Here is an 11,756-nt window from a genome sequence, read left to right on the forward strand (position 1 = left end):
CTGTTGGGGAGGAATTCTTTCTTGAGGCGGGGGGGGGGGGGGGTAACATAGAGGCAGAAAGAGAAGGGGGCTTAAGCTGCAGTGGTCGCCCTATGGTCCATCTTTATTGAAACCGACAAAGTAAAGCCCTGACCCTCACCACTTCTCCCGTCAGGTCTCCTGACCACTAAGTCTGCTTGACATCTTTGCAGATCACAGAGATAGATGCTAGAAACAGCAGCCACAACCTAGACTCAGTTCACTACACTGTAAATTGGGCCAGTGCGAGAGATGGGTGTAGGGGACAGACATCTGCAAGCACCAAGAACATACAGTTAGCGAGCTGAAGTGGGATTGCCTGCACCCTGGGCACAGGGACCCTGAGCTGGAAGAGGCTGACGTAACAGTGAGCAGCTAAAGCACACCCAGCACCTTTGGACTCCTCCAAAGGAATTCCATCAGCAGGTGGACTGGCAGTGGCATTAGTCCTCACATTTGCTGGCATCCTGCGCCCCCCCATCTCTCATTTCCTGACTTCATATTTTGCTTTTATTCTGGAACCTTGCCAAAAGCATATGGGGTGACTCCAAGTAAGGGGAAAAGACATGGGCAGAAGTGTGGGCTGCATGGAATCACAACTGGGCACTGTGAGAACCACACTCATACTGCTGGAGGTGCCCACTGCAGCCCCTCTCCATCTCCAGGCCAGCCCAGTTACCCCAACCTTCCCTTTGCATTAAGCTTCAAAACTAGGTGCTTTTATTCTCTTAAAGAGGACTTCTGATTTACATGGGATGCCACAAAAGCCACCAGATTAAGAATATTCTGGGGGACATACATGTTAGCTACCTTGGGGGAGGGTGAAAGTACTTGGGAAGGACACAGCTGTATAAAAATCCCAGAGATGGATCATCTCAAATTGTGTGGTTAAGGGTCAAGGAACCCACTCACCCTACAGCTTCCTCTCAAGTATCCTCGGAAGCCGCCTGATGCAAAGCCACGAGTGGGATGTGAAGCTTGCAACGGGTAGCCTGCCCACGGCCAACCAGCATCTCTCCCACTGGAGAGCCTTGGGGGCTGAGTGCAGTCTAGAGTCTAAGGAGCTATCCTTAAAACCAGCTTTGCCCATACCAAAATACCTTCTTCTTTTTTGGCCACACCTGTGACATGTGAAGTTCCTAGGCCACAGATTGAACCTGAGCTGCTGCCATGACAATGCTGGATCCTTAACCTGCTGTACCGCAAGGGAACTCCCTCAGAGTCCATTTCTATTAAGAGGTAGTACGGACACTCCAAAACTAAGGTTGGTTACATCAGCATGACTCTGTCCTCTATCTAGCCCCACCTGGTCTTTTCAAGCTGTCCTTTGTGACTCAACTACTTTACAATCCAGAGGTTAAGGGTCACACAGATGGGATGCAAGTTTAGGTTGTCCTGACCAAAATTTCCTTCAGTCTGCAATGACGCACAACCTCCCAACAGTTTATAAAGGGTACCACCAGGCAGCTCAATGGCAACTGGTTCTGTTGGAGGTGGTTTCTTCTTTTCCCTTAAACAGCACAGGGGAAAAGGGAAACCAGTGCCTGGGTCCTGGATATCGCCTCCTGAGATCATCATGCTTAAACTTTCAATGGCCAAATGGGTTGGTACATTTTGTGTGTTTCCACAGGGATTATTCAAAAGAGGGCAAATTCTTCACTTTCTGTCCCAGACAACATCCCTTCCCACCCCAAATTTTACTACAACTATGAAGAAAAGAACTTAACTCTACAAGAGGTATATTAAAATATTGTTATAGTGGCCAGAGTATTTCCAAGAGCCCAACAAATAAAGAATAAGTCCTGGCTGGATTTGAGAGAACATATTTCTTGTTACAATCAACCAGAAACAAAAGCTTCCACTGGAACACTTGACAGAATACGGCTGAACTTAACTAAACCTTCAAGGGGAATAAGATGAGGGTCAAACAAAACCAATGAATGGAGAAGCCCAAGACTAGTCTCAGTATAAACACAGGGATGATAGCATCTCAGCAGGGATATTTTCTGATCCTTCCCGCCAGACACCTGCCATCATTTTCCAGCCCTTTCCCTTCGGAAGCATCTGCCAAACCAAATGGCCTTCCTCTCTCCTTTTGCAGGCGTAAGCCAACCCCAAAGTACCCCTTGGATATGATGCAAAGCCAAGCGGAAAGTTTTTAAGTCCCATTCCAGGGTAGAAAGTGCACATACCAAACCAGCATATTGCTTATGTGGTGCAAATGTACACTGTGATACCCATAATCAAATCAGAGCTACCAGGTGTAACCTGTTAGGTGGCCTTGTAGCTATGTCAAGGTTCCTCATTTACCATACTAAAAACATCAATGTGGCAGAATGCATTTTTGAGCTCCAGATTTTAAAAGCCTCTAAAGAAGGCTATTAAAAATGATGCAAAACTGTATCTCATAAACCTACACATTAAGGAGGAACACCGAAGGGCTCTTTCTGGGACTTTTTCATGGGGGCACATAGATGAACAGAAAAAATGTTAGAATGTCAAAGTATGTGACAGGTGAGGGGGAGGCAGAGGCGAGAAAAGGGTGTATTAGCCATAAGGCCAACACATTTGTGTTCAAAGATAAGTCTGGGCAAAGGAAAAAAAGAAAAAAAAAAATCAAAAACCAAAACCCACCTCAAACAACAATACAACAAAACAAAACCCAAGTCAGAGGAAAAAAGTGTTTCATACAACACAGTATCAAAAAGTAAAAGGAACACACTAAATGCACAAACTTGTGGCAAGTCAGTCCACAGCCTATTATGATAGGTCCTTCCAGCATCAATCAGGTTTCTTCCCATCTGTTATCTCAAGGTTATTTACAGATGTGTGACTAGAACAAGAGTCTCACAGGAGGGTGAGCAAGCTTCAATCATTGGTTTCAGGATCTGTCTGTGCCATGTAGGCATCCAACTCAGCATCCAGGTGTCCTTTAGTTTTCGACATGTATGCATCCAATTGGTTGTCCAGCTGCTCCTTGGTCAGTACAGGGCGAGCAAGGGCACCTCTCCCTCGTCCACGTCCACGGCCTCGGCCTCCAAAGCCCCCTCTTCCCCGGCCTATCATACCCCGACCTGGCCCAAGGGAAAAAGAAGAAATAGTTACAAGTAGGTTTAATAGGTGCTATGGTAAATGCCCCTCAGAGCAGTGGGGCCTAGCTGAGAGAGACTGAAGGGCAGGGCAAAGAGGAGAAATCTGGAAAAACAGGAAACACACTGGGTAGAAAGCAACACATGGAAAGCACACATAATGAATCCCTTATTACATGCTCCTCTCTAAATGCTATTTAAAAATTTTTATTCTATCAACAGAGGGAAAATATTTAACTGAAAGTTAAAATTGACTTAATCTCTCCTAAAATAGAAGCTAAAACTTGAGACTCACTGTAAGTTTATAATTAAAATACAAACACACTATAGATAACCCCATGTAGTAAAACAGGGAGGAAGTAACAAGGGCACAGAAAAATGAGTGTAAAGTTTTTAATTAAACTTTATTGGACATCCTTCTGAAAAATTAGCTTGTCTCTCCTCAAACTTATCAAACCTAATGAGCTGATCCCATGTCAGGAGACTGAGGAGTTATTCTGACATGGGAACAATGAAGGGAGATTAGGGAAAAACATTCTGAGTAGTGCCAGCCATTTCTATCTGCAATTCTATCCACATTTTAACAAATATGGTTATCTGAGAGGTGGTTTCAATTCACTTAACAAAACACACCCAGCTTTCTGAAAAGCTACTTTAGAGCCTTCCCCACTCCCATTCCTGTGATGTCTCTCTCAGAAACCAAGTCAAGATAATTTGGAAACATGCTATTTCATCCTGAAACCCAAACTAGTTTGCCCTTCACTCAATAAGCCAAGCAACATATAATGCGAGAGAAGAAAACAAGCCCTCAGTTATCAAATTTCCTTTCCCAGTAGTTATTATCCCCTGGCAGCTTCAAGGTCATCAATTATGGAAGACCCACCACACACTTAAAAAAAGGACCAAAGCAAATATACACAGGGGCTACAAGGATGTATTTTTTTTCCTGAACAGGTGTTGTTGGGAGTTTTCCACAAAACTTTAAGCCAGAAAATTCCCAGGAGATTTGGTATTAACAGCAACACCATAAAAACTCTTTTCCAATCTGGGCCATAAGGTCACGAGACAGGTATCACTAAGTCTCACGATGAGATTATCAACAAGAGTCAGTTAGTTAACTGACACAATACCATCTTGCTTTTCTAATCTTGATAAAAAAAAAAAAAAAGTCATCTCTGGTTTCACACAGACACCAACTTTACCTTAAATTTACTTGGTTTCGGAGTCAATACCTAGCGCCAAGCCTCACCATCCTCTTTAACTGATTCGTTTCTGTACATCTCTCTCTTCTCTAAATCTTAGGCCCAAAAGTGGGGTTACGAGCTGTGGGATGGGGTGTGTGGTGGTGGGGCCAGGGACAGAAAAAGATGAAACCCCGTACTGACAATTCTATCACTTTAATGATACAATTTAAATTTGCAAGAGCCTGAAAGACTGACTATAACCTGGCTCTGTAACACATACCTGACTGTTCTTGGAAAACCCATGACAGACTTTCACACTACCAGCATGTGAATTTAGAAAATAAGCCAGTTTCATAAAACAAACAAGACAAACAAATAAGCCTGCCTATGACTTGAAGCTGTGCAGAAAGGTGGCTCTGAGTTTTGAAGGGAGAGAAAATAAGGGGGTGCTATTCTCTGAAGTTGGTAGCTGACTAACCTCTACCACCGATTCCGCCACGACCCATAGCTCCACGCCCTAGGCCCCCTCTCCCAGGACCTCCACGACCTCGAACACCACCTCTTCTTAAGCCCATTCGGGGAGCTACGGCTCGTCCACCTCGGAGCAGGTTTTGACCTTGGAGAGGAGGCATACAATGTATATGCAGGTAAATCCAAGAGAGACAAAGTAGATTCTAACCAAAGGAAGGCAGTGAGGGTTAAATGAGTTAATTCGATTAATTTTTAGGTTGGGTGGGGCAAGCTGCACACTGAGTGTCAACAGATTAAGCTGCTCTTTATTCAATCAATTCAACAAGTCTGACCACAATCCATTTTTGGAAGCTGGGAGTTAGATCAATTAGTAAGTACATACATTTAATAAATACCTATTGAATAATCAGATAGGTGCCTAGCATTATGGTAGATTTAAAAATAAATGAAATGGTTCCTGCTCTTAATACATTTTTGTAGGAGACAAAAACTATACAGGGAACAGTGTAACAGTGCCCAAAAAAGTAACATATAGCTAAATGCTATGGGTCAACTTGTCCTCTTTTTTCCAATGCAATGGAGTGTTTCACTGGAACCAGGAACAGAGATGTTAAGATATAGGCCAACAGACCTATACATTTCTTAGATTTGACTTATATCTAGAACTTGAATGTGCTTTGATTCAAGCAGCAGCAGGGTGTTTTAAATGGAATGGAGATGATATGAATTACCTGTTGTTACGCAGGTCATAGCCTCTCACCATTGCACATTATCAGAAAAGGAATGGTATCGATAAAAGACATGCAGCACTATTAAAAATACGTGATTTCAAAAGTTATTAATTATATTAATACAAATTCAGGCTTAAAGATGTTAAACAAATGTGTTTATAAGCAGCCCAAGAAAACAGGGAAAGGGGTGAGGCCCAGCAATTATCAGGTATACAGCACTGACCTCGGAGCGACATCCCGCCCCTAAGTAGGGTTCTTGTGGCACGTCCCCCACGTAGTCCTCCTCTGGGCAAGCCTCTCTGGATAATGGGCAGGCCTCGTCCTCCGATTGCTCCCCTGGCCAGGGCCCCTATGGGTCGGCCTAACCGTGCCTGGATGTTACTCTTACCCAGGCGCTGCTTTAAGCTCTTCTGGAAGAAAAGGTGTTAGGGAATTGAGATCAAAAAAGCAATCCAATGGGATTTGGCAACTCAAAGTGCAGAGAAAAAGCAAGTGAGATGTCTGTGTGGCGGGAGATAAACCTGCAGTGGGTGTCATAAAGATCCCAAACCAGAAGCAAGCCTTTGCCTCAGAACATGGTATAGAAGCAGCAGAATTCTGACCCAGAGCTTCTAAGAAGCTTGAGTATGTCCCATTATCACAAGTTACCTCACTAGTTTGGCTCTGCAAGTCATATACCACTACTTGAAACTTAACTTTTTGAACCACCAGTTGACAATGATATGACTTGATTCATACCTGCCCAAGGACTACCACTGTCTTCAAAGGCTTACTCAAACACCACATGAAGTTCATCACACTCTGGGCAAATTTTAAATTACAAGTTCATTTGAATTCTCGTGACTTAAGAACAAGTTTGATTTCTCAGTCAAAGAGGCCAGTATGTTCCATTTTTCCTCTGAGTATCTATATCCAGACGGTCCACTTTTTACCTTAAGATGTATAAAAACACAGAAAAGTCAAACCTCCTTTCCTTACATATCTTATATAGCCACAATTCCATGTCCGTCCATCTTTGCAAACAGCTCCATGAGTCAGTATAATGACTTTTAATTCAAAATAAACACATAATTCAAATTCGTCTCCACAGAGGGTGAGCCAAACTTGCATTAGAATTAAGACAATTGAGCTATTATCATAAAACTCAGGGCCATATTTGAGAACAAGGACATACCAGAAATTGAGATTTTCCACAAATCTGTCCCTCAAAGAGAAATTATGAAGACCATATCTCAAATAAATTCCTTCAACGGGAAGGATGACTGTGTAGGCTGAAACACAACCAAAGCCCTGGCAAACCTGTTCTCCTATAATGCCATACGTCAATATGAATGAAAATAAATTATATGTCCTTAGGCTTCACCCACAAATGACCACCAATGACTGTCTTTACAACTATATGTCGTGATTATTATTGTTAGCTTTCTAGCATAAGATCATAAACTGCTTCTAATCAGAGCAGCAGGCTCTGAATGACTGCTCTCAATTATAAGGTCAAAACTTCACACAAGTCGCTTGTGTCATCTCTAGTATATCCTCCTAAGATCTGTGTTTTAAGGGAAGAATGTAGAGTACTCAGAAGTTCTTCTCCCTTCCCAATCCTTACTTGATACCAATACTGGTCTCTAACATTGACAAGAAGCTTAAGGATGTCAACTACACCGTCTAGTTTCCATTCTAGAACCATGCTATAAGCTAAGGGAGCCACGAGCCACATGTGGCTAATTACAAGTAAAAAACTAAATAAATTTAAGCTCCTCATTCACACTAGCCACATTTTGAGTGCTCAGCAGTCAATGTGTCTAGTGGTTACTGCACTGGAGAGCAGGGATATAAATAACATTTCTATCACCGTAGAAAGTTCAATTGGACAGCACTGCTACAGAGGCTACTTTCTCCACAGCCTATATTTAAAGCTTCTTGTTGGAAAGTCCTTTGGAATAATCTGTCAAAGACTTATCTTCGGCAATTTTTAATATTTACTCTTAGAAAATAGTGGCGCCTTTTACTGTTTTCTTGAGTCAGGGATGAATAGAGTCACTCAAACGCTGAAGGTAGCTGAAGCAGAAGGCCTTGTTTATTTTTGGTCAGTGAGCCCAATGGTTCAGGGTGGGGGTGGAAGGGTGTTATATTTAACTGCTGTATTTATGCACAGCCATGCAGTGCTACCAGTTAAAGTCCTTACAGTTGCATGGCACCGCCCTCCAGACGCCCAGCCACAGCTTGGACATATCCTTCCACAGCCACTGTCCGGACTTGCATATAAAGTCTATGAATAATAAAGAGCAGGTTTTATTTCAGATCTGAATAGGATCATCTCTCACTGGAACTTTTTGAAAGAGAACCCACGAACTCTTTAAATTAATTACTCAGTGCTTTTGCTCTACTTCACTTAGAAAACTTCAGGTGCTGTGGAGACGAGGGTCACCCTTCTTTTTACTGTTTAGCACTGAAAATCTTTGACTAAGAGATCTTTCAGACTCCCTGTACTACGGAAGAAAGACTGAAATCATTTCCCTAATTTGCAAACCATTTAATAAGGAAAAAAGGGATTTTTTTTTGAGGAGCATCTAAAACAAGAACCAAAATTTCTTGGTGGAAAAAGCCAGTGAAGCTATCTTAAGGGCAAAGGATCAGAAAACAAGAGATTAATACTCATTAACAACACAGAAACAGGCCACCTTGATGGCAAACTCCCTAAAAGAAAAAGACAATAAAAAGTTACTTATTGGTACCTGCCCAAATGGAAATTCTCTGAACTTCTCTTTCCTCCAGAGAAGTTCTGCTTTTGCCCTGAGCCACCTGGTAATGATCCATCACGTCGCTACAGCCTCAGGGGACTGCCTGACAGAGATCACCAGCTGCTTCTGGAGCATTAAGACCCATTCTCTCACCTGCTTAAGTTTTAATGCTGCCTGGACAGAGGGTCTATTCTCCATCTGCTGGGCCAGTCTTCTGTTTCTGGCACTGGCTAGCTGCTGTTGTTGCTGCATCGAAGCCCGAATATTCACTGGCATCGGTTGTTTGTTCTTCAGCATATTAGTAAAGCTTCAAGGTCGAACAAAATGGATGTTTAAATAAAAGCTTTATTACAAAACATTTACTGGCATTTTCATGGCTTGCTAGACCAGGAGCTCCAGATCCCACGAACTTTAAGTAAAGCGGTACACTTAGATCAAGGCTGATGTGGGTTAAAGACTCCTCCGCTTCCACAAACTTGCAAGAATCAGAAACTCAGAAATGCAGCTAAGTGTAGCACATTCAATCAAAAGTGATAACAAGGGCTCAGGTAACGGCTTTTAGAGATAGAAAGCATGAAAAACACGCAATAAGCAGATATGATGACAAGAGACAGAAGAAGATGTAGTTTCAAAGACAGACAAAGCAAGCCAAATCCTTTGGGACCTGAGGGTGCATTTTAAGGGCGTATATAAGGAAGGACTAGAGCACCTTCAAAGCCTATGGAAATGATACATCCACATAAATTACAGGAGTATATCACATTTTTTTCATAAGTGGTTCACGCAGTAACATGTGAATATGAAGAATCAGTGTACCACGTGCCCTAAGGAGAAGCACATATGCTTCAGAAAAGGCAGACAAACACAAGTAAATCTTATGTTTAACAGCAACTTAATAAAATTATTTGTCAAAGGCACTCAAGGAACAAAGCCCTTGGAGACAGAAAGTGCCTTTAAATACCTTAACTTTTCTTAGTTTCAAATGATTACTTTTTCTGACTCCAAGTGATTACTTCTGAAAAGTTAAGATTAGTTCAATCATTGAGGCTCTTGTGAAGACACTCTTCTATTATTCCTGTCGAGTTTAACAGAATGAAAGAGAAGAACACTTAAGTGCAAAAGAATCCAAAACAAAAACAAACTAAAAGCAGAATGGAAAGAAAGTGAAATGGAGCAAAGCAAGTGCCTCTTACAAGGTCCAAGAATGACATTCAAGGGCCTTTGGACATATTCATAGCTTGCTACCTGCCTCTTACAGGCCAGACACAACACTGCTGGCCTTGGACTGGGCAGCAAGCCTACTGCAGCCGGGGTTCCATGCTACCAAGCTGCACCACCCCTGTATCAATGTAAAAAAAATGTGAAGAAAATGGAGGGTGTGAGGAGTCTTTTAAAATACATCCCACCAGAGAAATATTTCAGACAGCTTAACATAAAAATCTACTGATAAGTGGTTTTGAAACAACCGCCCAATTTGTTTTGTGTACCACATAAGATGCTACTAAGAACAGAGGTCTGTAGCCTTCTGTTGGTATTTAGCTTAAAACTGGTTTTTGTGCATTGGACCCAGGGCCAACTTAAGTAATGTTTTCTTATGAACGAGCTGAAGTTGCTGTTGGCTGCCTCACCGCTCATTTAGAGACATCTTGGTGGTGCTTTTTAGCACAACTTTCGGTGCTGACTGTGCAGCCATCTTCAAATCCCGAGAATCTACAAAAGACAATGGGCAAAGTGAGCAAATCAGAATGATGACCACCTCATTTCAACAGGGCCAAAGGCCCAAACCAAAAATGAATGAATAGGCCTGTCTCAATGACTACTGAAGATCACACCAAAACTCATTTCAGGTGCTTACATTTAGAAGCTAAGTTATCTGGAATTAATAAACTTTAAGGCCACATGACAGAAAATACCTGCCCAAGCCTCCAAAAATGGCAGACATAGACCTAGCCAAAGAAAATGTTTGGCTTTTCATCTAGAGCGGTCCTTCTCTACCTTGGCTGCAAGGAGCTTTAAAAAACAACAACAGGAGTTCCCTTCATGGCTCAGCGGCCACAAACCCAACTAGCATCCTAGAGGATGTGGGATGGACCCCTAGCCTCGCACAGTGGGTTAAGGATCTAGCGTTGCTGTGGGTTGTGGTCTAGGCCGGCAGCTACAGCTCCAATTCGACCTCTAGCCTGGGAACTTCCATATATGCGGCCCTAAAAAGACAAAACAACAACAAAGAAAGACACAAAATACAGAAGCCTCGGCCCAAACCATTTAAAGCACAATCTCTGCTGGTGAGGTCTGGGGATCAGCAATTAGAAGGTGAGGGGGGGGGGGGTGTCTAACTTGCTGCTTCTCATGTGCAGCCAAAATTCAGAACCGCTGCTCTAGAGAGATGATACAGGTTTACCAGTTTACAAATTGGCTTTCAACTCCAAAGTCTTGCAGGAACCTTAGCAAGGGACTGGGGACGTGGGGGAGGGATGGAGTAGGAAAGGTTTCCTAAATGGGCGTTCACCTGGGAGTTCGATCCCAGAGAGCACGCCACAAAATTTAACTCTACAGCTGCCAGTGCATTCTGACGTTCCCTAAAGTCGTGTAGTCCTCCTCCGAACTCCCATCTCAAAGCCCCGTCCGGGACCGCCAACGTTGCTCAACCCGCCCAGCAACGTTCCTTCCTATTCCTACCAAATCCCAACCTCCAGCAGCGAGTTTCCAGCTCGGGGCCTCCCCCGCCTCCCTCTCAGGGGCTCCGCCCCCTCCCGGGGCCTCCACTCCCCGACACCCAATCTGCTTCCACATCCCACCAGCTCCCACTCCGCGACCGCCGGGCCTGGGCGCTCCCCAAGACTTTTGCCCTCCTTCTCACCACAGAAACGTACCGAAGGAAACGGACGCCAGTGCTCCTCCCGGGGTTGCCACCACGGCTGCGACAGGCTGGCCGGGGGCCGGCCGAACCTGAGTTGACGGTGGAGGGGCTCGGATTAACTTGGTGGGCGGTTGGTTGTATGTGTTAAACGGTAGAATGCTAGGTTAGTTCGTTGCTGCTGGGTGGCTGTCCGGTCGGCCGGTTCGCCTGCTCGCCCGGCGTGCCCTTTCCTGCCTTTCACCACAGCCGCTGCCGCCAACTCCCGCTCGCTCTCCAAAACAAAATGGCCGCCACGCCCAGTGCGGAATGGGACCGGCTAAAATGGCGTCGACGCCATTACGTCAGACGTCAGGTCTGCGCACAGCTAGGGGGCGGGAAAATTTGTGTCACGCCTACGCGGGGGATGAGGCGGAGCTCCAGGGAAAAGGCGGGGCTTTAGGCTGTATACCCGGGAAGGGGCGTGGCCAATATATTCTCTCTTGGGTTTTAAGGCGGCTGCAAGTTGGTGATTTGGGACGTTCAGGGCGGATTTGGTCCTCTTAAGAAAAGTTCGTATTTCCTTGCGGGTCCCTCCACCTCTAAAGCTAAGGCAGACCGACTAAAATTCTTTACGCGACATGACTCGGTCTTTCTTCCGAGAGCCACGGGGCCGGTGTAATTTG

At 44.2% G+C, this 11,756-nt stretch overlaps 1 protein-coding gene across 6 annotated transcripts; it reads right to left on the minus strand.

The window, feature by feature from the left end:
* Window positions 1–1,825: 1,825 nt before the first annotated feature.
* Window positions 1,826–11,412, minus strand: CHTOP (chromatin target of PRMT1). Of its 6 annotated transcripts, none has more exons than XM_047784561.1 (7): window positions 11,108–11,394; window positions 9,863–9,944; window positions 8,388–8,541; window positions 7,679–7,762; window positions 5,717–5,900; window positions 4,770–4,907; window positions 1,826–3,092 (listed from the first exon to the last, which is right to left on the minus strand). In XM_047784561.1, the coding sequence occupies exons 2-7, from the start codon at window positions 9,925–9,927 to the stop codon at window positions 2,887–2,889; spliced, it is 831 nt and encodes a 276-aa protein (XP_047640517.1). In that variant the 5' UTR covers window positions 9,928–9,944; window positions 11,108–11,394; the 3' UTR covers window positions 1,826–2,886. The 6 variants fall into 6 exon arrangements, with proteins under 6 accessions (XP_047640517.1, XP_047640516.1, XP_047640518.1 ...); XM_047784560.1 differs by having other exon boundaries at window positions 5,717–5,903; XM_047784562.1 differs by lacking the exon at window positions 7,679–7,762 and having other exon boundaries at window positions 5,717–5,903; window positions 11,108–11,412.
* Between the last annotated feature and the right edge of the window lie 344 nt (window positions 11,413–11,756).

Source organism: Phacochoerus africanus, chromosome 6 (assembly GCF_016906955.1).
Source record: "Phacochoerus africanus isolate WHEZ1 chromosome 6, ROS_Pafr_v1, whole genome shotgun sequence".
NCBI classification, from domain to species: domain Eukaryota; kingdom Metazoa; phylum Chordata; class Mammalia; order Artiodactyla; family Suidae; genus Phacochoerus; species Phacochoerus africanus.